This window comes from Enhydra lutris, unplaced genomic scaffold (genome assembly GCF_002288905.1).
Source record: "Enhydra lutris kenyoni isolate GAN:26980312 unplaced genomic scaffold, ASM228890v2 scaffoldscaffold28, whole genome shotgun sequence".
In the NCBI taxonomy this organism is placed as follows: domain Eukaryota; kingdom Metazoa; phylum Chordata; class Mammalia; order Carnivora; family Mustelidae; genus Enhydra; species Enhydra lutris.
In genome coordinates, this window is record NW_019154112.1 from 5,522,785 (window position 1) to 5,547,567 (window position 24,783).

Consider the following 24,783-nt stretch of genomic DNA (forward strand, 5'->3'; position numbering starts at 1 on the left):
CAAACAGGCCAAGCCTCCCCTCCGGCGACTGGAGAGAGAGAAATCCCCTGAGCTCCGAGACTGCGCTCTGCAGAACACTTGCTCGCAGCCAACACCCACTTCCCTGCCGCCTGTTTGCCCAGCCCTGCCCTTGCAGACCCGGCCACAGAAGCAGCCGCTACTCTACTGACTGCTTGCTGCATCATTTGAAACCTTCAGGAGAATGTGGTCCTGGAAATGAAGTTTCCAATAACTTTTTCAACCACGCCCAAGCCCGCGCCGAACTGACAAAACAAATTTGTGACTTCCAGAGAAGCCCTTCTTCTCATACTTTGGATAATTTTACAGGCTTCTCAGAGCCTCAGAAAAATGCTTTACCCTTAGAGAAATAACTTGGCTTCTCAGCTCTGTGTGCTAAAGGGAGCTCCTAGCCCATGGGGGCACACTGGGGGTCTTCTGCTTCTCGGCTAGTTGGCGGCCCAGAGCACGGGGCCCAGACATAGCCGCGGCACAGGAAAAGCGGAGGACAGCTTGCAGTCCATAAGTTTATTGGTGAATGAGTTTGGGCCAGTTGCTGCTGACATGCTGCTCACTTCAGCCCTGGTGGACTGCCCTCGAGAGGGGAAGAGGGCTTCCTGCTCTGATGGTCGCTGGTGAGATCACCCCAGGAGCATGCCGAGCGCTCGCCTGGGTCCGAGGGGCCGGGGCTTGGAGTCCGTGCAGTCACAGAGACTCCACCTTGGTTTCCAGGGCCTGGGCTGGAGGGATGAGGGTTTTTAGGATCTCCGTGTAGTAGGGGCCAAACACCTTCTGATTGTGATGCGTTAGGCTGACAAACTTTTGGCCCAGTTCTGCCAGTTCTGCTTCAATGACAGTAAGGCCTCCGGGGAGGTCTAACAGGGACCGCTGCACACCAAGGACCAAACAGCATTTGAGAAACAAATGGATCCGCTGATCTGTGAGCGGGGAAGAAGCAAACGACTTTCAGGGAGCAGCCTAGCCCCTCTGCTCTACTCACTCCAGTTCTAAGCTAACTGAGATATTGACTAGCCCACCCACTCACCTGGAGATAAGAACATCCACTCTGTTCAGGAAGGAGGCTTTGATTTTGCTCCCAAGGACAAGGCAAAGATCACAAAGGAGTGAGCTAGTAAATTTCTGACTACTCAAAAGATGACTTAAGCCTTCAAAGTAGATAGATCCTGGTGAGAAACTACCACAAGGCTCTTAGACCTATTCTTTAGATGGCTGAAGTTAAGAGCAAGGTCAAGTTCATGCCCTCCATTCCAACAGGGATGAGTCCTTGCTGTGGGAACACGTCCTCCAGCCAATTCAGCACCAGCTTCTTATTGCTGGGAGGTTGGGGGTAAATGTCATGACTTGGACTACAATCAGAAAATGACCCAGAAGGCCACAGATGACTTAATCAGGTTAGGTGGACAGGATCTCCTAACCAGAAGTCTTAAATTCCTGGGTACAAACCTTCCTTAGAACCAGAATCTCTCTCTAAACTGAAAGGAATATATTTTCAACCCAGCATTTTGAAAAAAACTACAGCCTGAACAGCAACTTGCCCAATGACCCTGCTTTTCACTGTTAAATGGTTCAGTGACTGACTCCCAGGGATGGGATGTACCTCTCCCCAAAACATTCGTGCCACCCCAACATGCATGCTCACCAATGACGCTGCGGACACAGTCCTCCTTCTTGGCAATGTTCTGGAGCTGTCCAATCAGTGAAGCTGTGTTGTCACTGCTCAGAGCAGCAAGCCCCATGTTCCTGAGGCTTTGATGGATTTCCTGAGACACCTGTTCACTCACAGTCTGCATAGCCTCTTCAGGCCTAGACCATGAAGAAGAGGAAGCTGGCACCCAGAGGATGGCCTCGAAAGCTCCACACCAGAAGCTGGGCCCACTTGAGGGAGACTCGCAGCCCCTCTCCTGCCCTCACCCCAGTCCCTGGTAGCAGCAGAACCCAGCGGGCAGGCTCAGCGCCCTCACTGCTATCCACGTCCCGACTATTCTCTAGATATGACACCATGTTCTACTTCTTAGAAAATAAGATAAACCATAAAATCCACCCTGGATAAGTTTGGCGTCAATTCTTCAGCCCCATGGAGTTTATTTATATATGTATACGCATTTTTAAGACTTTGTTGGACATTTTCCATGGTCATTTGTCCTGTCACCAAATACAGTAACCTAGCCTTCTGATTCCTTTTTTCCTCTGGTGTGACACCCTGCACACAGATGCTTGATTAACATCGCTGACTGATCGACTCCCAGATATACCACTGGCATCCCCTCAAGGAAAGAATAATTGCTTTGTAGCAAACAAGGTCATGACTCACTTTGTAGTAAACTACCCTCCAGACTACCCTTTCTGGAGGAGAGCTTTAACTTTGTCACAAGTATCAAGACCATTATAGAAAGACATCAACAAATCCCTGTGGATGGTCCCAGTCTTTGTGGCCCGTGGTGGGATGTAAGCCATCATTCGTTACCTAGCTCCATCTTCAAAGCACACGTGACCATTCCTCTAGAAAAGCTCTACACAGCTCACCTGGAGTCAAACTCCTCTATCAGGTCTTTGGTTATACGTTTCAGCTTATCCACAAACTGAGGTGAGCCAAACAGAACACTGCCAGAGAAACTACTGGCCACCAGCAAGACTGAGGCCAGAAGGGTCAGCCGGTGCAACTGGGACTCCAGCTCCCGAAGCCGGGTCCTGTCCATCAGCAACGTCTGGGGAAGAGGGCAAGAACAGGCTGTCAGGAGGGGAGGGTCCAGACGGGGGTCCCAGATACAGAACAAGGCGATGCCCTCCTCGGGCCCACCTCAGGGAACTCTTCATTCTCAGGATCCCAGAGGAGGAGGTTCAGGAAACCCTGGGACAGCACCATTGTGGGGCTGAGGGGCTCAGGGCTGCTGACTGTCTCATTCGGAGAGGAGCAGGCCATGGTGGTGGAGTCGGAAATGTCCAGGCAAATCGGAAGTGGCGTGGTGAGGTCTACAGCTGCTTGGGTCAGCCACTTGGTGGTGTGGTCAAGGAGGCCTATGACAGGAAGAGAGCGGGGAAGCATCTTCAGCACCCACATCCCTAAAGCTTCAAGACTAAGGTTCTTTTTAAGATTTGTTCCTGGTCAATAAATAAATGCTTTGCTTGGGGGAAGGGGATCTGTCTTAGATAACTCTTCCTTTTCCCTCGTCCTACCTGAGGAAGAAACTTTCTGTTCCCAAGAGACAGAGCACTCTCTAACATCACAGAAGTCAGACCCAGATAAGATCCCATCTTCTCACTCTGGCCCTCAAGTTATTTACATACTTGGCTGCTTATTGAGGAGTTCCTGGAATGTCGCCCGTTCATGCTGGATAGAATGTTCCTGCAGGTGGGGTTGAAGGCTCTGGATAGTATAGTTCACCATGTCCATTTTCATCAGGCCCAGAACCTGGAAGATCCCTCTGACATAAGAGAAAATAAAATACATTATGAAAGGAAATTTAGTGAGAGGGGACCCCACAGAAAGTGTCATTAAATCACTGTTTTCCAGAGTGAGGAGGAGCATTACAATGAGTCCCACCTCCGGACCACCTGGGTGGCTCAGTCGGTGAAGTGTCTATCTTCAATTCAGATCATGGTTCCAGGGTCCTGGGATTGAGTCCTGAGTCTGGCTCCCTGCTCAGCAGGAAGCCTGCTTCTCCCTCTGCCTGCCCCTCCCCCTACTCATGTGCGTGCGCACGCACACACACGCTAACAAAGAAATAAAATCTTAAAAAAAAAAGTCCCATGTCCTAAATTTACAAAAAATGGCACTGTGACTAAGACCCCAGGCCTAGAGTAAGTGAATGGCAGAATGAGAAACAGAAGTCTCCGGACCTCTAAGCCTCCAGGCTAGCTCTCTTTCCATATGATCATTCTATCATTTTTTTTTTTTAAAAGGTAGAGTCAGTAAAAGGAAACACACCGGTATGCTAACGAATCTTTCTGGGAAGTGGGACTATAGGTGATGCCATATCTGAAGCAATTTCTGGGCCACTCTTTTCTTCTTTTCTTTTCTAACTTCCTGGGTCTTAGTTTCTACAGCTGTTAAATAGGGATAACCTGCCATCCCTGTCCCCTCACACTGTGTAAACTGCAATGAGAAAATCGGGGAAAAGGATGTTTGAACTCCTTGGAAGGATCACATACTCTAACATTTTATGATATAACGGTATTTATATAGGAGGCACAACCAAACTAAGGTCATCTTTGGCTGAAAAGGATAAAGCTAATAGGTCAGCAAGGACAGAAAGATTGGTCAGGTCTTCAATAGGGAAGAGCCAACCAAGATGGGGCTACAATCGCGTGTCTGGCCCCACTTGTCCTGGCCTGGGGGTTGACGTGGGTTTTCAAGGGACAGCATCAAGTTTCGCACCTCAGTAACCGAACAGGGTCGGTGATGTTCTCCAGATTCTGCACTGCTTCATCTCGAACGGGAGCACACAGCAGAGTCATCATGTCGAGAATGTACTTAGAGAGAAGAGAGACGTTCAAGGCCCCGTGTTCTGCTTTCCGCTTGAGGAGCTCTGTGTCCAGTGCTTCTTCGATCTCTCCTCGCAGGCGGCTCTGGCGCGGTAACAGCAGTGACAACAGGATCTGCCCAGGAGAGAACATCAAAGGCAGTTGCTTTCTGTGTGGAGCCCCAATCCTTCTCTAATGCACAACCCTTTGGCCAAAGACTGTCTTTTAGGGCCAAGAAGTGGGTCCCTAAATTTTCCAGAAAATATGATTTATCTGTATTGAGAGGCCGATGAGAGTTCGAGGTTTTAGGGGATTAATACAGCCATGGCGCATCCTTTTCTAGGCAGAAGGAGATAAGGAGACAAGTAACATCAAGGAGTGTGGATAAAAGATATGCAAAGTACAACAAATATAAAATACATACGTCACACGGTGATGAGATACTTTAAATTTTAAAGAGTGGAATTTGAGAACGCAAGGGAGCGCGTGCATGATGGAGGGAGGGGCAGAGAGAGAGAAAGACTCTCAAATAGCCTTCACACTGAGCGTGGAGCCCAATGTAGGGCTCAATATCATGACCCTGAGATCACAACCTGAGCCAAAACCAAGAGTCAGACACTTAACTGAGCCCCCCAGGCACCCCAATGCAGGCATTTTTTTTAGATGATTTTACTTCAGAGGGCAAGGAAGAAATAGGCCAAGGAACAGTTAAGAGGTACTGGAAATAGCCTATTAACCCCAAATGTAAGTTCTCTGTGGAGACAGACTCTCTTATTCATCTCTGTGTCTCCGTAACATACAGAACATGTATGTGTGTGTGTGGGGGGGTGTTCGATGACTAATGTGTTGTCACAGCAAGATCCCCGGCTCTTCAGCTTCTCTGCGCTCTATTTAAAAAGGCAAACTATACCTGGTCTGGGCTGGAGGCTCTCAGCGCCCACTCTGCCCTTCAGGACCTACGCCCCGTGAGAACGGAGCCAAGCCCTCCAGCTGCTTTTCCTCCGCGGCTGGGCACACGTTAAGCTTCGTTAGCAGAAGGGGTGCGAGAGAATCCCTAGGCCTTACAGGGAAGAGGCCCTCCGCCTGGCTGGGGGAGCGCCGGCACCATGTCACTTGGCTCCAGTGACCAAGGGCTCCCGCTCCTGAGCGGCCCTGACAGGAAATCCGCGCCCCCGGCAGTGGTCTGACAAAAGGCCGCGGCCCGCTGGACCTCACGAGGAGCTGCATGAGTCCTTTAGAAGCCTTAGGATAGTGTGCAACTACAGGCTGGCAGACAATCCCCACAGGGTATCCGTGGCCTGTCACCTCAGTGAAGGCGCAAGGCCTCGGTGGTCCGCACCTTGTCAAGCCAGTGCCTCCGTGGAGAAGACGGCTGGCTGAGCTGCCAACCACCCGCCGCAGAGGGAGACCCACACCGCTCACAGGCCTTCCTGGATTGCTGAGGCAGCACACACTGCATCCAAGTTTGGGCCGGCCCCGCTCATTATTTAGAGTCCCTCATGAGGTTTCCGGTCTCAAGTGGGAAGCCCGGCAAGACCAGGCCCTGCAGCCAATCCAGGCTGCACACAAGCTGCGACGCCATCTGGGCTGTGTGATCCAGCAGGTTCAGTGACACTTAGCGTGTACACGGCAAGTAAGGGCGCCCCGACATGGGCCTCTGGCAGGCGCCGAAGAGAGCACCATAGCAAGACCTCTAGGATTTAGGGCAAATATATGTTCTCTCCCGCAAACCACTATTTGCCTTTTGAGAATTAGTTTCTGGCTTGCTCCTGGACTTCTGCAGAAGTAAACACCTTACCGGAGGACATAGGGTGGCCGTGTGACCCGAGCTTCCCGTGAGGAACTATGCGCTGTCAGGCCCACCTAACCATGAGATGAGGACTGCCCCACAGCCATCTGGGGCCAGATGAAAGGGTCCAGAGACCAAACACATACAGAGATAGGACAGACCTACAGAACAGACTAGAATAGAGAGCCCAGAAATAAAACCTGGAGATGTGGTCAAATAACATTTGAAAACAATGTCAAGACCATTCAATGAAAAAAGGACAGTTTCTCCAACACATGGTGCCGAGAAAACTGGGTATCCACAAGTAAAAGAATGAAGTCGGTGGGCACCTGGGTGGGTCAGTTGAGCATCTGAGTCAGTTCATGATCTCAGGGTCATGAGATTGAGCCCCGTGTTAGGCTCTGCACTGAGTGCAGAGTCTGCTTGACTCACTCGGCATGAGGTAAAAGGAGAGGGAGAAAACAAGCTTCTCACAGAGTGGAAGTTCCTCCGGCTCAGGTTATGATCTCAGGGCCCTGGGATCCACATTGGACTCCTTGCTCAGCAGGGAGTCTGCTTCTCCCTCTTCCCCCATGCTCATGCTTTTTCTCTCTCCCCATTAAATAAAATCTTAAAACAAAATAAACAAAATCCCTCTCTTTCTCCCTGTCTCTCCCCCACTCTCTAAAATAAATAAATCTTTAAAAAAGTAAAGTTGGACCCTTACTTTATACCTTATAAAAAATTTAACTTGGGGCACCTAAGTGGCTCAGTTAGTTAAGTGTCTGCCTTCAGCTCAGGTCATGATCTCAGGTTCCTGGGATCAAGCCCCACATCAGGCTCCCTGCTCAGCAGAGTCTACTTGTCCCTCTCTCCTATACCCTCCACTCGTGCTCTCTCACTCTTTCTCAGATAAAGAAAATCTCTAAAAAAAAATTAACTTGGGGCATCTGGGTGGCTCAGTCGGTTGAGTGTCAGCCTCTGGCTCAGGTCATGATCCCAAGGTCCCTCTCCCTCTACTTCTCCCCTCACTCAGGTTCCCCACTATATGGGAAACCTGTTTCTCCCTCTCCCGCCTCTCCCCCTGCTTGTGCACTCTGTCAAATATATGAATAAAATCTTTAAAAAAATTAACTCAAAATGGATCAAAGACCTAAACAGAAGAGCTAAAATTCTAGAACTCATAGAAAAAAATAAGGGGATAAATCTTCATAATCCTGGATTTGGCAAGACAGGACACCAAAGGCAAAAGGAACAGGCTAGATCAACTGGACTTCATCAAGAGAGAAACTTTTGTGTACAGGACACTATCAAGAAGGTGAAGGGACTACTCACGGAATGGGAGAATATATTTGCAAATCATCTAACAAGGGGCTACTATCCAAAATACATAAAGAACTCTTACAACTTAATAACAGAAGACAACCCCATTTGGAAATGGACAAAGGACTCCCGCCGACCTCTCTCCAAAGACAACACAAAATATTGGCAATAAGCACAGGGAAAAGGGCTCAGCACTGCTAGCCATCAGGGCTGCACAGATCCAAAGCACAGCAAGATTCCATTCCACGCCCACTAAGGTGGCTATAATGACAAACAAAAAGCAGCATCGGGAAAATGTGGAAAAGCTGGAACCTCATACCTTGCTGGCAGGAATGTACAGTGGTGCAGCCACTGTGGAAAACAGCTCAGTGGCTTCTCAAATTCAGCAGTGCCACCCCTGGGCATATGCTCCAAAGAGCAGAAAACAGGTGTTCAAACAAAATCTTTGTATAGGAAGGTTCACAGCAGTACTACTTGCAGTAGCCAAAATGTGAAAACAGCACAAATGCCCATCAACAGACAAGCGGATAAATAAAATGCAATATACCCACCCAATATATCCATACAGTAGGATTTTATTGGGCCCTGAAAAAGGAATGAAATTCTGACCCCTGTTTACAACACAGATTGAGCCTGAAAACATTATGCTAAGGTGAAATTTGCCACATACAAAAGGGCAAATATATGATTCTCCTTATTTGAGTTGCCTAGGGTAGCTAAACACACAGAGATAAAAGGTATAACAGAGAAAACTGGAGGAGGAAGGGAAATGAAGAGTTACCATTAACGGGTACGGTTTCGGCTTGGGAAGATAAGAACATTCTGGAAATGGATAGTGTGATGGTCACACAATATTGTGAATGTACTTAAATGCCACCGAATTTTAACACTTAGAAATAATTAAAATGGTGGGGTGCCTGGCTGGTTCAGTTGGTTGAGCAGGTAACTCTGGATCTCAGGGTTGTGAGTTCAAGCCCTACGTTGGGCATGGAGCCTACTTTAAAAAGAAAATAATTAACGTGGTAAAAATTTTGTTATGTATGTTTACAATTTTATAAAAATCCTAAAAGATATTAACAACTAAGCCGCTAATACGGCGCCATTCCCCAGAGAGGATGAGCCGGCCACCTGGCAGCAGGCGATCTCTTTAAACTGCTTCCGCTGTGCAGGGGGCAGACTTGCCGTCACTGGAACAGACACGTATTCTGGATACGGATTGGTCTTCTCTGTCTGCAGTGCTTCCAATCAGCCACAACATCTGTCCTTGCAGAATGCCTTACTCATCATCCCGGCCCTGGCATGTTGCATACCATTGCATCTGATCACGGAGCATTTCAGAGCAAAGGAGTGCAGTGCAGCAACGGGTTCATACCTGTGTACCCCTAAATCAACAGACCTTAACTGAAAAGTGGAATAGTCTACTGAAGACTCGATTACATGAGTTGAGGGACACTATCCTGAAGGGAAGATGTTGCACCTTTAAGATGCAATATATTCTTTGAATCAAAGACCATTATATTGTGCTGTTTCCCAAAGCTGGAAAACATAGTCCTGGGAATCAAGGGGTGGAAGCAGGACTGGTTCCTTTTACTTTTACACCTACTAACCTACCTGCAGAATACTTATTGCCCATCCTGCCTACTTTGGGCTCTGCCGATTTGGGAGGTACGTTTGCAATGGTCCCTGTGAATGAGAAGAGGACACCGTACCTGGTCATTTTGGGCTCCTTTTACCACTGTACCAAGAGTATGAAAAAGGAGTTATTCTAGTGGCTAGAGTAAATGATCCTGAGGTTCCCCCTTGGTACTTGCACACCCGGTGATAAAGGTTACTGGAAAACCACAGCAAGCAAACAGCAGCAGCAAAATGCTGAAGGACTCAAGACACTTTGGCAGTGAAGGTTTGGGTCACTTCGTTATGTAAAGAAACCCATCAGCTGAGGCTGTTTGGGCTGAGGACGAGGGAAATAAGGAGTGAACCATAGAAGGAAGCCATGCAGGTCCACCATAGCCATGTGACTAAGTACAGAAGCAAAGACTCTATGTTTTCTCTTTGCCTGGCACAGGCACGGGTTTATTTGTCTATGCTGACCTATTTCTTCTTCTCTCCTCTTCCCACTATCATTTTACAGATTGGTTGCTGGCAGTTAACTTTACAATTAGGCTTTAAGTAACAGAATATTCAGTGGTACCGTGACTGAATTTGATAGCAGCTAGCACAGTAGCTGCTGGAGCTGTGAGTCTCCTTGTTTTATGGAAAGAATAAGAACCTGTAAGACAACTCTATCTGAGCAGGTAGAAATAGAGATCTTTTCAGAAACTGAAATGTGTGTAGATGGCTGCATCCAGAAGCTAAGCAGCCCAAGTAGGGGAATGTGACAGTTACCAATTTACTGTCTCTCAGTTCCAAATCCATCATTCTCTTCTCTGCTGAGAACATGGAGTGGAGTCCTTTAGATATTCTTCCTTCAGCAGGTGGCACAATGGTTAAGCTTCATCTGTAGAGGGCACAATTCGTTTTCCGGGCTACATACCAAATTACCATAAACGTAGAGCCTTCCAACAGCACATACATTTCTTAGCTCACAATTTCTGTGGGGCAGGAGCCCAGCCGCAGTTTCACTGGGCCCTCTGCTCAGACTCCCACAAGGCTGCACTCAAGGTGTTGGCTGGGCTGCATTCTCATTTGGAGGCTTGACTGGGGAGGACTTGGCTACCAAGCTGATTCAGATCGCTGGCAGAATTCATTTCCTTACAGCTGTGGACTTGACAGATGGATGCTGCCCTCAGATCCTAGGGGCCAGCTGCATTTCCCTGCCCTAGGACCCTCTGCAGGGGCAGATCACTGCGCAGCTGTCTGCTTCTTGAAGGCCGGCAAGAGGGTTTCTCTAGTCTGCAGTGAAATGTATTTCTAGGTGCAACATCCCAGCACCCCGGCATACTGCTTAGAGGCAAGTTACAGACCTCGTCCACGCTCAAGGAGAGAGGATTATACAAGGGTTTGGATCACTGGGGGGGTCACTTTCAGGGGTACCCACCACATACTACAAAGATATCACAAGAGGCAAGAGCTTCTCTTCCTTGTTCTGAAATACTAACTTGGCATGAAGCAGTATGCTTGTGCAGCCTGGCCAGAAGCTGGATCTGGCAGAGCAAGGGGCTCTGGGTCTGATGTCGGGCTGCTCCCGCATGGGCAGCAGCTGCAGCCCCGGCCCCTGCATGCTAGTCAGCAGCACACACAGGCCAACAACCTCCCCGGCACAGCCATGCCCTCTCCGAATCCTTGCGTCTTCTCTCTGGGTCCTGGGGGTTTGGCATATTCTCCGTCTAGCTGATATTTTTGTCTACTTTAGAGTTTTCTTCACTACTTATTAGCTCAAAGCTGTTTCTTCAATTCCACGTTATAATTTTTATATTAAAACTTCCTTGTTGAAACTACTATGTGATTTCTATGGATTAGACTTTCACTGATTCGTGAACCATGTTCAGTTAGGATCTGTTAGCCACTGACATTCCAATGACTTTGGGGATGTCTAGGAAACTTACATCTACAGGTGGAAGATAGGTCACTCACCTCTTTAATTTCTTTCAGAAGTTCAAGAGCACAACTGAAGTCTGGGGGAGTAGCTGACAACTGCTCTTTAAGATGGTCCCAAAAGGCATTGTGCATTGTCTCCTTGACCTTGCCTTCCAAACTGTAAGAGGGTTGAATGAGCAAATTACTTTCTCTACCCAAAAACTGTTAGAAGGTCATTATCTCCTAAGGCCCAAACGAACAGCATTTAATATGACAAAAGACCATCATACTGACAGGAAAAGACCAGGAACTATGTTTGGACTGCAGCAAAGTTGAACAAGCTGGGCTCAGACTTGGATGTCAAGGGCATGACCAAAATCTCTTAGAAGGGCTCCTCATGATTTCAAGTAGCCCTCCCTCTGCAGGAGGAAGAATGCTCCAGGGAGATCAGGTCAGCTTTAGCACCAATTTGCATCTAGCCTAGGTAATATGACTTACTTGCCATTTATGCATACACATAGCCATGAACAAAAGGATCTTTTACTTTCTTATAGTCCTAAAATCTAGACAAGGATTTTCCTTCTTTGATAATACTCAAATATCCATAGGGATTTCCAAATCAGCAGGTCTAAAACTCAATTCAGGATCTTCCCCTTCCAAACCTGTTTCTCCTATATTCCCAATATCAGGGGCCCTACCAGGTAGCCAGTCATGGAGGCCAGAAAGATCAGACATTTCTTCTCCTTAAAAAAGAAAAACAGAATCAAAGGCAGAATCAAAGCCTGGGTGGCTCAGTTGGTTAAGCGACTGCCTTCAGCTCAGGTCATGATCCTGGAGTCCTGGGATCGAGTCCCGCATCAGGCTCCCAGCTCCATGGGGAGTCTGCTTCTCCCTCTGACCTTCTCCCCTCTCATGCTCTTTCTCACTTTCTCTCTCTCAAATGGATAAACAAAATCTTAAGGAAAAAAAAGAAAAACAGAATCAAAGGCAATTCAATTTAGAAAGGATAGTCTCTTCAGCGTGTGGGGCTGGAGAAACTGGACCTCTGCACTCAAAAAAGTTTATCTAGACACAGACTTATACCTTCCACAAACGGATCACAGACCTAAATGTAAGAAGTAGGTAACACAGAAGATAATGTAGGAGAAAACTAGCTGACCTTGAGTTTGGCAATGACCTTTTAGATACAACATCAAAAGCATGATGATCCATGAAAGAAAAAAACTGGTAAACTGGACTCCATTAAAATTAAAAACTTGTACTCTGTGACAGAGACACTGTTAAGAGATGAAAAGACAAAAAGCATAATCTCTGCAGAATATCTGATAAGGAACTAGAATCCATGGGGCACCTAGGTGGCTCAGTCAGTTGAGGGTCTACATTTGGCTCAGGTCAGGATCCTGGGGTCCTGGGAGGGAGCCCCCAGGTCAAGCTCCCTGCTCAGCAGCGAGTCTGCTTCTCCCTCTCCCGCTGCCACTCCTCCTGCTTGTGCTTGCACTTGCTCTAATAAATAAAATCTTAAAAAAAAAAAAAACCTAGTATCCAAACTATACAAAGAACTCTTAAAACTCAAAAAGAAGAGAATAACCCAACTTTAAAATGGGGAACGATCTGATGATACACATCACAAAAGTCATCATTCAGATGGCAAATAAGCCTATGAAAAGATGCTCAACATCCTGTCATTAGGGCACTGCAAATTAAACTAACAATGACATACCCATCAATATCTATGAGAGGGGCCCAATCCAAAATACCGACACCACCAAATGCAGGAGACGCTGTGGAGCAACTCTAAGAACTCACATGCATTGCTGGTGGGAATGCAAAATCGTAGCTGCCCCAGCTTCTTACAAAACTAAACAGACTCTTGTCATATGATCCATAGACTGTCCTTTGTATTAAGCAAATGAGTTGAACACTTGTGTCCACACAAAAACTTGCACAGGAAGGTTTATAGCAGCTTTATTCATAATTGCTGAAACTTGGAAGCAATCAAGATGACATTCTGTAGGTAAGGGGACAAATAAACTGTGGTACCTCTAGACAATGGGCTATTACTCGGCCTTAAAAAGAAATGAGCTATCAAACCCCAAAAGACATAAAAGAATCTTAAACGCATATTGCTAAATGAAGGGAGCCAATCTGAAAAGGCTACATATTGTATGAATCCAACTATAGGACATTCTGGAAACCAATGGAGACAGTAAAAAGATCCATGGTTGCCAAGGATTCATGGGGCAGGAAGAAAAGGGTGAACAAACAGAGCACAGGGGGACTTTTAGGGCAGTGATATCACTCTGTATGATACAAAAATGGTGAATATATGGCATTGTACATTTTTCAGAACCTATGGAATATACAAAAAATGAACCTCAATGGTACACTATGGACTGGAGTTAATAATAATGTATTAATACTAGATCATCAACTCTAATAAATGACCTCACTATTGGAAGATATAAACAATGGGGGAATCTGTGTCCTGCAGGGCATGGGCTCTGTGGGAACTCTGTACTTTCCAATCATTTTTTTCTGTAAAACAAAACTAGTTTTTTTTAAAAAAATGTGTATTAATTTTAAGAAAGGAAATGACAGGAATTAATTTTCCTCTCAAAGTTTATTTAAATGATGTCTCTAACCTGCAGTGAGACTCATAAGAGAAAAAGAACCATTCGAAAAGTTTGAGGTTAGACCTAGTCATTGCCAAGTAGCTACTGGTTTTCTTGAATTAAACATCCCCCCCTTAAAAAATACAGTAGTAACGTATGTGCCATGTAAAACAAACAAGCAAGCAAGCAATACGAAGATGAATAAAACAAAATGTCAAAGTTCCTCTCCCAACACACCAGCCTCAATCATCAGAGATAACGGATCAGAGGTTATCAGAGGTAACCAACTATAATCTGTCCAATGGTGTAAGGTGTACTAGAATTGTTCTCAACTCTTTCTCCTCATCCTATCTATCCAATCCATCTCCAAGTTCCACAAACGGTGCTTCTTAAATGCCTCTGGAATCCATCCCCACCTCCCATCATCTCTTACCTGGACTACTACTATAGTCCATTCACTGATCCCCTTGCCCTCAGTCTTGTCCCTTTCTTATTTGTTCTCCACAAATTCATTCTAAAATCAAGGACTTCTGAAATTCCATTCTGACCACGATGCCCTGCTCCTGTAAAGTCCTTTAGGGACTTTCCCTCACCAGCAACATAATTCACTTACAGGACCCTGCTCTGCTTCCTTTTCTAGTTTATCTCCTTCTATCTCATTTTATACAGCTGCCCACACCAAGGTACCTATAAAAAACATACCATATTCTTGCCTCTGTCATAGTTTCCTCTGCTGGGAACATTCTTTCCCACCTAGACCATCTGGGCAACATCTATTCCTCCTCTAAGACTTGACTCAAGGTTTCATAAGCAACTCAAGTCTTCCTCCACAGGCAGATCTTCTCTGACCCTCCTTGAGCAACTGAGCATTCTCATGAAACTCTTTACAAACAACTACGAGTGAACTGATGGGTCTCTGCTATTCAACTGTCCCCTACAAAACTTCTGACAGCGACGACAGTGCCTTGGTCATCTACAGCTACATCTCTAACTATCCCCAGCACTCAGCATCTGCCTGCCGCATAAGGACTCAGTATACACCTGATCATTGAATGCCCAAACACGGGATTTCCCTTCGGAGTACACAATCATCATTAACAGCATCCTACGCACAAAGGAGAGGCAACTGCCAAAAATGAGTCAGGTCAAACGCTGTTTTCAACCTTTCTCCTGATAAAATGCTGCATGACCTTACATGAAAATCCAGCTCTGACTGGTACTATTTCTCCTGCTTCCTTTCTCCCTCTCTTCTCTCTCTTCTACCTATTCCTCCAATTCCCTCGTTACTGTCCCTTTAGCAGACCTTCACTCTTCCAGTTTCAATTGTTTCTCCTCTCCTGTTGCCATCAAACGCATCTAAGCAGTGAGGGAGGTGTTAGGAGATGTGGGTTTTCATGAAAATCTGGTCACACAGAAGCTGTGGCACCAGGCATGGGCACATCAGAGCACGAAGAGGGCAGGAACTCCATGCCATAAACAATGGCACTTGAGTAACAGATTCCCTGAGGCTGCCAGATCACAAAAGCGTTTAAGGAAACTGGCTGATCACAAGCTGTCCTCATTGATCTATTGGTGGGAAATTAGAAGTTTTTTGAAATCTGACATTGAATTTACCGATTTAACTGCCAATAAACCAGCAGAGCCATTCAATTCATACTCCCCAAATGGTGCTCCCTTGTTACAATGTCAATATAACTAAGAATCAAAGTGAAGCTTGATGGAGGTGGGAGAGCATTATTTATGAACAGAGTTCTGATCCTGATTCATAAGTTAAACTGACTTATGGGGGCGCCTGGGTGACTCAGTCGGTTAAGGATCTGCCTTCGGCTCAGCTACTAAGTTCCAGGGTCCTGGGGTAGAGCCCCACATTGGGCTCCCTGCTCAGCAAGGAGTCTGCTTCTCCTTCTCCCTCTGCCTTTCCCCACTGCTTGTGCTCTCTCACTCACTCATTCTCTCTCAAATAAATAAAATCTTAAAAAAAAAATTCATATTTTATCTGTGCCTATTTCATCTGTGGCCACTTAAAAGAGTAATTGGAAGGAGCTATGAAGCAGGCAACTGATCAGATGACCCCAAAGATCTAGGATTCCTGATATTCACACTGGGGTAACCTCATCTCCAGGAGTGTGGGCATGGTTTAGGGTCTACCTTCCAGCAAGCATAATGTAGCTGAGGTACTGGGATGTCATTTCTGAGATGAGGTAACAGAAGGACTGCGGGTTCTGTCTTGGGCACCATCTCTCACACCTTTCTTTTCTCACTCACTCTGAGAGAGGGAAGCCAGCTGCTATGTGGCTCAGAGCTAAGGGAGGCTCTGATTAGCACTCAACACACTAACTACAACTAGGGCCAGAGACACACAAGTCAACTGTGCCCGTATCTCTGACCCAGAGAAACTGTGAGATAATGAACATTGTTTCAGCTACTAAGTTCCCAGATAACTTGATGGCAACAAGAGCTAGCTACCACAGGCTACTTCTTCCACATTTATCAGAGAAGTTGTGAAATTCACCCTACTGATATTTTATTATTAACGATGGTGGGGGGGTGGGGGGGATCACAAAGTGAACATTCCAATAATTACTACTTTGGCTTATTTACTAGTTAAATAACATTTGCTTCCTGACGTTCTAATACTAATAATTATTACCCTTCTATTTAAGTTGTTGAGCCCTCTCTTAAGGTTTATATTCAAAAACTGTATCCCCGCCCCCCCAGTTTTACTGACTCAATTGGATTATTAAATAAAGATGCTTTGGGGCGCCTGGGTGGCTCAGTGGGTTGAAGCCTCTGTCTTCGGCTTGGGTCATGGTCCCGGGGTCCTGGGATTGAGCCCCACGTCGGGCTCTCTGCTTGGCGGGGAGCCTGCTTCCTCCTCTCTCTCCGCCTGCCTCTCTACCTACTTGTGATCTCTGTCAAATAAATAAATAAAATCTTAAAAAAAAAAAAATGCTTCAAGTCTGGTCAGAAGCCATTAGTGCTAAATAGCTATGCCAGAATGAATAAAATGGAAAAATCAGAAGAGCTGGTACCTGCTTGGAGAGGAAACCTTTTCTTCCACGTGGAAATCATGATTCATTCCAATCTTGTTGCTCGGCTTAGAAACATCATCAACTGTACCTATCAAACCTGTGACAGAAAGAACCTCAGGTATACACCTGAAACTAATGTTAACAACAACTATATTTCCATTTCAAAAAAAAAAAAAAAAAAAAAGAACTTATGGCGGACACAAGTCATTCTGAATTTCTATGTTCTTCATAGACTCATGGTGAGTAGGCCCCAAATTGAGATTCATCAAATTGATCTCACACCAACTCATTTGACCGTTCTAGTAGTTTAGGTTTTCTGAACTCTGGGTCCAGTGCCTAGTGTAGTCCAGCATGGGGGTGAGGGAGGACAAAGAAGCTATTTTATAAATAACAAAAATGAAATACAAGCCTTTCTCTTGAAAAGTAAAATAATAATTAAAGCAAAGAAACAATAATTTGTGATTTGCAAACATAAGCATTTATCTAAGGGTATTCTGATTCTGCTCTCCTTTTCCTGACTCTGACGAAAGTTAAATTCTCCATATTGATGGTACTGAATGGCACCAGTGTCACCTGGTCTCAAAAAGCAGGAGTTCCCAGGTGTTAGGATTTTGTAGGTTACTGACATTTCCAAAGATTCTGAGCAACTGATGACGACCTGCTCACGTTCTGTTTTGCCAAGTGTGAACCGCAGATAAGCAAATAAAAAAAATCCACTCTATCACCACCAAAACATCATTTCATAAAAGAACAGCTTAACCTTCAAAAAAAAAAACAAAACCAAAAACTCCACCCCTTCCTCCCCCCTCAAAAACAGCAAGTTATCAGAATAAAGAGGAGTCCTTTACATTGAATCGATTTAGCTTTAGGAAACACTCATTACATCTTTATTTTCTTTCACTAAATATTGTGAAGAATTCTGTCATAAACCAGCACTAACATTTGGGACCCAATGCTCTAAGTTCTTACTACAGACCCAGCTGAGCTCATTCTCACGAAACAGGCACAATAGTTTTAATGATCACTTGGTATGTGGAACGAAGTTGCACATAGTACATATTTTCTCATTCTCTTTCAATAGCCCTTCATAATTCAACAAGAAAAATATCTGGTTCTGAGATATGGAGGGGATATAAATGAATGAAGATCGGCCATGAGTTGGTCACTGTTGAAGCTGGGTAATGAGTAAATGTGGCTCATTGTACTAGTCTCTCTACTTTTATAAACGTTTAAGTTGTCCATAAGTAAGATTTCAAAATGTAAAAAGGAAAGGAAAAATAGTTATTGTAGAAAAGAGGCTACACAGAATGCCTTTACTTAGGAGATACATGATGAAGTTTTTAGAAGTCATGACCCTAACTTTCAGTATAAAAGGACAAAAATACATATTTATAGAGAGAGAGCAATATGGCAGAATTAATGTGGGCATTCACTTTTTTTTTAGTTTTCAACAAAGTTGAACTATTTTGAAATTAAAAATTAAAATAAAATAAAATAAAAATCTATAGGTAAAAGGTGATTGCAAATTTACCAAAAGCCACTGAGCCCTTGCTTTGGTAAACATAAAGATGAATTGAACCTTAAGTGGACAGCTGATGTTCCCTTTATTTTTGCAGCCTCTCCGAAGCCTTTGGTTTCAGCCAAAATGGCAAAACACAGTCAAACATGTAAACAGACAATCCATTAACTCACTAATGCGAAATGAGAAATAAAATCTTCCAAGGGAAACTGAGTTATAGCAGCTTACTGAAGGACAGAGGGAAAGATTACCCACAGAAACACTTTCCAAATACAAGAAGTCGAAGTTCAGATCCTACTTTGACAAGACTGTTCTGGTGCTCACAAGTACCATGGTACTAGATAACTCCCAACAGCTGTAAAAATCAAGAAAGGGGAGGGCCCAAAGAGAAATTCGAGGGAAAAGGCAACTAAAGTAGATTTTTAAAATCCAAATCCCAAGGACAAAGAAATTTTCAACATGATACAGTAACTGAACCAAGACAGCCTAATCTACAACATGTCAAATTCTTTTTTTTCTTTTAAGAGGCAATTTGGTTACTCACTTTAGGGATGTTTTACCTACGGATTCATCTAAATAGCCTCTCGAAGAATTAAATTGTTTACACCGTATTTACAGAAAATTGGCTTTCAAGCCCACATCAGGTTCATTCTATCTAAATAAATTTCTATGCACCAATTTGCCACTTTGGGGCCATTCTGTTAGCCGGCAACGACCCCATGTGGCCACAAGAGAAAAGTGCAATTCAACCTCAGAGTAGCCGGGCCTTGGAACTAATTTTTCACACTTTAATCTTCGAGTTTAACTCGAGTTAAACTCTTGCACGTGAACAGGTCTTCAGACTGGTGCCTGTTTTAAATTCTGTAGAGATTACTAGAAGAGAAATGCTGGATGAGTCCCAGCGAAGTTCGACCTACGAAAGCATAGGAGAGACCTGCGACGCAACAGGAACATAAAAGTACGGAGCTTGAGAACAGAAGCCCAGACCAGCCGTACTTCTTAAGTCCATGAAGCGCCAAGTGATTCCCACCGAGGGCCACTTGGGTTCTCCGAGAGTAAGTATACCAAGTGTCCGCCATTTTCCACCTACAAATTCAAACTACAACAATTAAGGCGGTGAAGGCGCTTGGTCTCAAATCTTGTCAGATTAAAAAAAAAATGTCTTTTGTCAGATTCAAGTAATCCGGCCCAAGTCCTTTCTCCCTCCTGGACCAACCTTCGGGTGCACAAGGGGGCCTAGGGCCTGGGGGAGCAGGGACTGGGGCGGGGGAAGACCAGGCGAAGGGCAAACCGAGAGGCCGGCAGGCCCTTCCTCTTCCGCCCTGCCCCGGGCTGGGCGCCCCCGAGCGGCGACGGGACCTACGGGCGGGGTGGTCCTCGGGGCCTCTCCGGTCTTCCCGGGTCGGTGCTGAGGTCTCGGGCTTGCAGGACCGGCACTGTGCGTCGCCTGGGTCCTTCAGGGGCATTTTCTCCTCGACGTCCGGCATGTTGCAGATGGAATCTGGGTTGGGGAGAAATGACGCGCTGTTGGCGTCGGGGAAAGGGTGTCTCCCACCGTCGCCGGGGGTCCGGAGCCCGGCCCGGCGCGCCGGGCTCGACCAGACCAACAAGCGCAGGGTGGGCAGCGTCAGGGCGGGGGACAGGCGGGACAAGGGAGCCTGGAGGGCCGAGGGGTTCCTGGAGTCAGGCTCTGGGCGCTCAAACAGGAGGCGGTCCGGCCCGGGCGGCGCTGGGGGCAGCCCCCTCGCTCAGGACGCTCGCCTCGCGCCCTCTCCAGCAGCAGAGCGAGCCCTCGGCGCCTCAGCCCCGCGCCGCTCACCTCCTCCCCGGCGACTTGCCGCCTGCTCTGGGGTTCCCGCCACAGCCGCGCAGCCTCGAGGCGCGGGCCGTACCAACGGTGGCGGGGGGGGGCAGCGGGCGGCCGGGAGGGCCCTGGCGGCGGCGCGGAGCCGGCCGGGTCGACCCCGCGCGCACCACGGCTCGCCCCGCGGGATACGCCGGGTGGGAGAGTCGGGGCTTTGAGAACAAAGCGCCGGCCATCTCCCGGGGCAACGGGTGGGGTCACGTGGCCACCCGGCAGTCTCCCCCGCCCCCACCCCGCCGCCTGTCGCGCGGCTGGGACCCAGGCGGGCCGGCTGGTGCTGGGTCGTCGTGGGCTCGAAGCCCCTCCGACCTCGGGTTACGTGGTCGCTGGGGGCGGTCTCCGCCTGGCATCCACCCCCACGAAAAAGATCACCTGGAGCTACTTAGGGAGGGAGGGAACAGGGTGATTTGTTTCTCTTTAGCCTGCTCCTGTAGCCCGAGGAACAGAACCTCACCGAGGCAGGTGGTTTCTTGTTAGAGCCCCCGAGGCACCTGAAGAGAGCGGGGCCATGCTAACATTTCTGCAGGTGTGGAAATCAAGACCCCCTGCCACCTGCGGGTCCGTGGAGGCGTGCGGGCGGGGCAGCAGCAGAGGCTCTTCCACTGAATTCCCGGCCTGGGGTCTTCTTGGGCTGGACCTACTACCCCTGGTTCCGGCTCTCGGGCTTGTCTTGGTTTCGGGTCTGCCCTCTTGCCCCTGGAGCGATGTGAGGACCTGGAGTGACCACTCTCCCCTTCAAAACCTGCATTTTGGGGGCTGGAAATGAAAAGCATCCACTGCTTACATTCCTATCCCTCTTTATTAACTAACTTGATCTCTTACGACAAACGCTTGCTCAGAAAAAGGAAAATGAAACGTAAGATGAAAGTATTGCCTGTAAGAAATCAAGTTATTATAACCCTTGCCTTGTTAGTGTGGGATGTGGATTCTTCTTGCACAACTCATGCGTTTTGAAAGGGAAGATTACGAAGAGGCATAAGAACACTTCCTGCCTTCTTCCCTTAACCCTTCCCGCCTCCCTTCCTTCCTCCCTCCCTCAATATGCCTAACATGAAGCTTGAACTACTGCCCCAGATATGGAGTGTTGTGTGTGAGATGTGTGCTCTACCTACTGAGCAAGCTGGGGGCCCCTGAACACATTTCTGCTAAGAAAGTCTACTCTAGGGGTTCCTGAGCGGCTCAGGAACTGCCTTCCCCTGGGTCATCATTTCGGTGTCCTGGGATCGGTCCTGCATGGGTTTCCCTCTTTCTCCCTCTGCTTCTCCCTCTCCCAGTGCTGCTCGCTCTCCCTGTGCTGCTTCTGTTTCTCTCGCGAGCTCTCTGTCAAATTAAATTTTTTTTAAAAAGTCCACTCTAGGGGAGACTTGGAGGCTCAGTTGGTTAAGTGTCAGGCTTCAGTTAAGGTCATGATCCCAGGGTTCTGGAATTGAGTATCACGTCTGGCATCTTGCTCAGCAGTCAGCCTGGTTCTCCCTCTGCCTGCCACTCCCCCTGCTTGTGCTTGCTCCCTTTCTCTCTCTCTCCAACAAATAAATAAATCTTAGGGGAAAAAAAAAAGTCTACCCTGAGGTCAAGGCAGATATGAGGAGAACAGCCTAGTAAAGTTACTGTTTAGCTGAAGCGTTCTTAATCCAGTACATATTCAACCTGCCCATTACCCCTCCTAACCTTTCCTGGTATTTCCCTCAGAGATGTTAACTGTGCAGGCTGGCCTTCACCCCAAACTGAGAAGGAAGAGTAATTTACGACTTCAGCAAAGAGGTCCATGAAAATGTAATTATTCATTATTACATGAGAGATTTTTAGGCTGGGTCTCAAAACAAACAAACAACCCCAGAGTTCTGTTTGGGTGGAATTTTCCAGAATGACACCAGTTCATTTGCCCATGAAAATGGCATTGCCATAAAACTTCCCCTGCTGATGCCTGAAATTACCTCCAGCAGTTCATTCATATACGTTACACAGTCTCTGTAAGTGTCCTCTTAATACCCAAATTCTCTGAAAGAGGCAGTGGGAAGAAATAGCAGGTGGGAGCTTGTGCGGGTGGGGACTGAAGCCAGAAAAGGAGTAAAGGATGGGGGTGGAAGAGAAAGACGGAATTGGAGTTTTCCCAGGGTCAGCCTGGGGACAGCATTTCATGATCTTTATCACTAATAGTTATCAGAACCAACTAGCCAAAGTTAAAAGTTGAGGGGAATAGAAAGATGATTCAAGAGATATGCCCTCCTTCCCTTTGGGGTCTTAGTTAATGATAACCAATTTTAGTTTAATGATTTACAAAATGTTTTACATTGCAAATCCATATGCTCTGCACACAATCCTACCTGTTCAGTAGGCCAGGCAGGTGTTATTTTGCTTCATTTAATAGATGAGCGAACTGTGAATTAGAGAGGCTTCTGGGAGTACCAAAAGGCAGTTGGCAAGCAAGGACTTGATGCTCAATCCTATACTTTTTCTTAATTCACCCAATCTCTCTGTCTTCTAGCTGAGAAGCTGTGTAAACAAGAAAATATAACTGACATAAAATGGTATGGTAAGTGCAAGAGCTGCGGGTACAAACGAGAAGAAATACAAGAGGTCAGAGAAAGGATGAGAGATCTTCCAGATGTTTGGATCAGTTCAAACCCAGCCTTTAGCCAGGATCCTAAACAAGACTGTGTAACCGATTTGTGTTTGGAAGGGAATCCTTTGTTCAGCCTGGTTCCCTCTCAACCTCAGGACCCTCTTTAAACTCTCCTAATGGGTGAAATTGGATTTTCCACACATGTCCATTATTTATCAGGAATGCCCTTCCTGAGTTAACAACTTTACCCTGTGAAAGTGTACATATCTCAAAAGACCCACAAGACAAGTGTTTCTCAAGCAACCCAAGGACGGAAGTAAAAGCCCCATTTCCTCTCATGTTGCAGTGTGCCCCAAGCTGTACAGCCCTGGGTTCTTCTTTTACATTAAAATATCATCTGAATTTTGGGGTGCTGGGTGGCTCGGTTGAGTGTCCACTTTGGGCTCAGGTCATGGTCCTGGGGTCCTGGGATGGAGCCCTGCATCCTGGCTCCCTGCTCAGCAGGAAGTCTGCTTCTCTCTCTCCCTCTGTCCTCCACCCCCCACTCCTCTCTCTCACTCTATATCTCAAATAAATAAAATTTTAAAAAATCATATCACTTTTATCTTCTATTCACAACATATCCATATTTGCCTCAATACTAAAGTCAATTTTCTATCCTCAAATCTTTGAGTAGAATTCTTGTTCCAGAAAGAAGGTTTTCCTATACTCACTGGTACACCTCTATGGGTTCATACACCCCAGACTGAGAAGCAGTCCAAGGGAATCTCAGGCCTGCAGCTAGAATGTTCCTGCTCAACCACTTCCCCACACATGCGAGCTTTAACCCAAGCCCAACAGTATGCTCTGTTTTCATTTGCTAAATACTACCCTGGGTACGCTACCATACAAAAACAATTATGCAAAGGGTTGTTCCTACCCACAAAGGCATTCTGAAAGAGGGGTTGATAAAGACAAAAATGTAAGAGAAATACTCCTGGATGACTGTAAGAAGTACAGAATCTAAGAGGAATCCTGATTATGGATCTGCTAACTTTATAAAACAAAATAACGGAAATGAAAAACATCTCATTTTACAAATCATCTTAGGCTCATGAGGTTAAATGACTTGGCTAAGGTCACCACCAGTTTATGGAAAAATGTAGGACTAGAACCCATATCACAGTCGGTGTACTCTATAATATATAGGGCTAAGCTAGAGTAAAAACTAATACTGTAAATAAATATTTGTATTTCTAAAGAAAAATGTAAATGACAGGCCATGGAATGGAAAAAGTAAGAGACGGAATTACACAGAGGCCAAGCTTGCAAGTTCAGTAGACTATACTGGAAGATAAACAGTCAGAGTGGTAGGGACACGTAAATACAGGGTGGGATATTTAAATGAAACCATTTGGAGTCATGTAAACTGGGACTGACTTCATTATAGCCTCCCTTATGGTACAGAACTGCACGTCAAAACTATTTGCTTTAGTCTTTTGATAAATGTGTTTTCTTCATAGAACCAAAGAGGAGTAGGAGAAAGGTTTCGGTAATCTGGGGGCAGTCTGGACATAGCCCTTTGAAGCTCAAAGTGAAGTGTTATGGATGGAGAAACCTTTACAAGTCTTTTAAGGAAAGGGGGCTCAAAGAGAGGACAAAGAAGATTCTGGCAGCCGCTTAAACATCCAGCTTGGTTAGCCACATCTCACTCTACCAGCAATACCTAAGAGGTCCTTGTTTCTCCCTCCCCCAGGGTCTTTGCACATGCTGTCCCTTCCCTCTGGGATCCTTCCCCTTCCTCTAGACCCCTCCTACCTCACTGACTCCCTCTCATTCTTCAAGTCCAGCTTGCAAGGTCTAACGTCCTCAGGGAAACATCTATGAACCTCATTCGCTTCTCTCAGCACCCCCTATGTTGTCTTCGTAGCCTTCACCATAGTTTGTAATTATATGCTTGTTGGCATAATTAACTTTATTCAGTGTGGAACTCTACTGCCAGACTGTAGGCTCCCTGAGAGCAGGCACGGTCTGCATTTCATTTACCACTATACCTGGAACATAGTGGATGGGCAGTCCCTAAGGGTAGCCTGAGCAAATGGGCACAAACTGGCGCGCAGCTGCATGG

General features: G+C 46.4%; 1 protein-coding gene across 3 annotated transcripts; it reads right to left on the reverse strand.

Moving 5' to 3' along the window:
• Window positions 1-501: 501 nt before the first annotated feature.
• On the reverse strand, window positions 502-20,343 carry LOC111152308 (t-complex 11). 3 transcript variants are annotated; one of them, XM_022510787.1, is made up of 10 exons: window positions 20,328-20,343; window positions 19,617-19,750; window positions 16,731-16,843; window positions 11,144-11,264; window positions 4,394-4,614; window positions 3,304-3,440; window positions 2,816-3,033; window positions 2,542-2,723; window positions 1,658-1,821; window positions 502-935 (listed from the first exon to the last, which is right to left on the reverse strand). In XM_022510787.1, the coding sequence occupies exons 2-10, from the start codon at window positions 19,734-19,736 to the stop codon at window positions 703-705; spliced, it is 1,509 nt and encodes a 502-aa protein (XP_022366495.1). In that variant the 5' UTR covers window positions 19,737-19,750; window positions 20,328-20,343; the 3' UTR covers window positions 502-702. The 3 variants fall into 3 exon arrangements, with proteins under 3 accessions (XP_022366495.1, XP_022366496.1, XP_022366494.1); XM_022510788.1 differs by having other exon boundaries at window positions 16,731-16,827; window positions 19,613-19,750; XM_022510786.1 differs by lacking the exons at window positions 16,731-16,843; window positions 19,617-19,750; window positions 20,328-20,343 and having other exon boundaries at window positions 4,394-4,584; window positions 11,144-11,239.
• Between the last annotated feature and the right edge of the window lie 4,440 nt (window positions 20,344-24,783).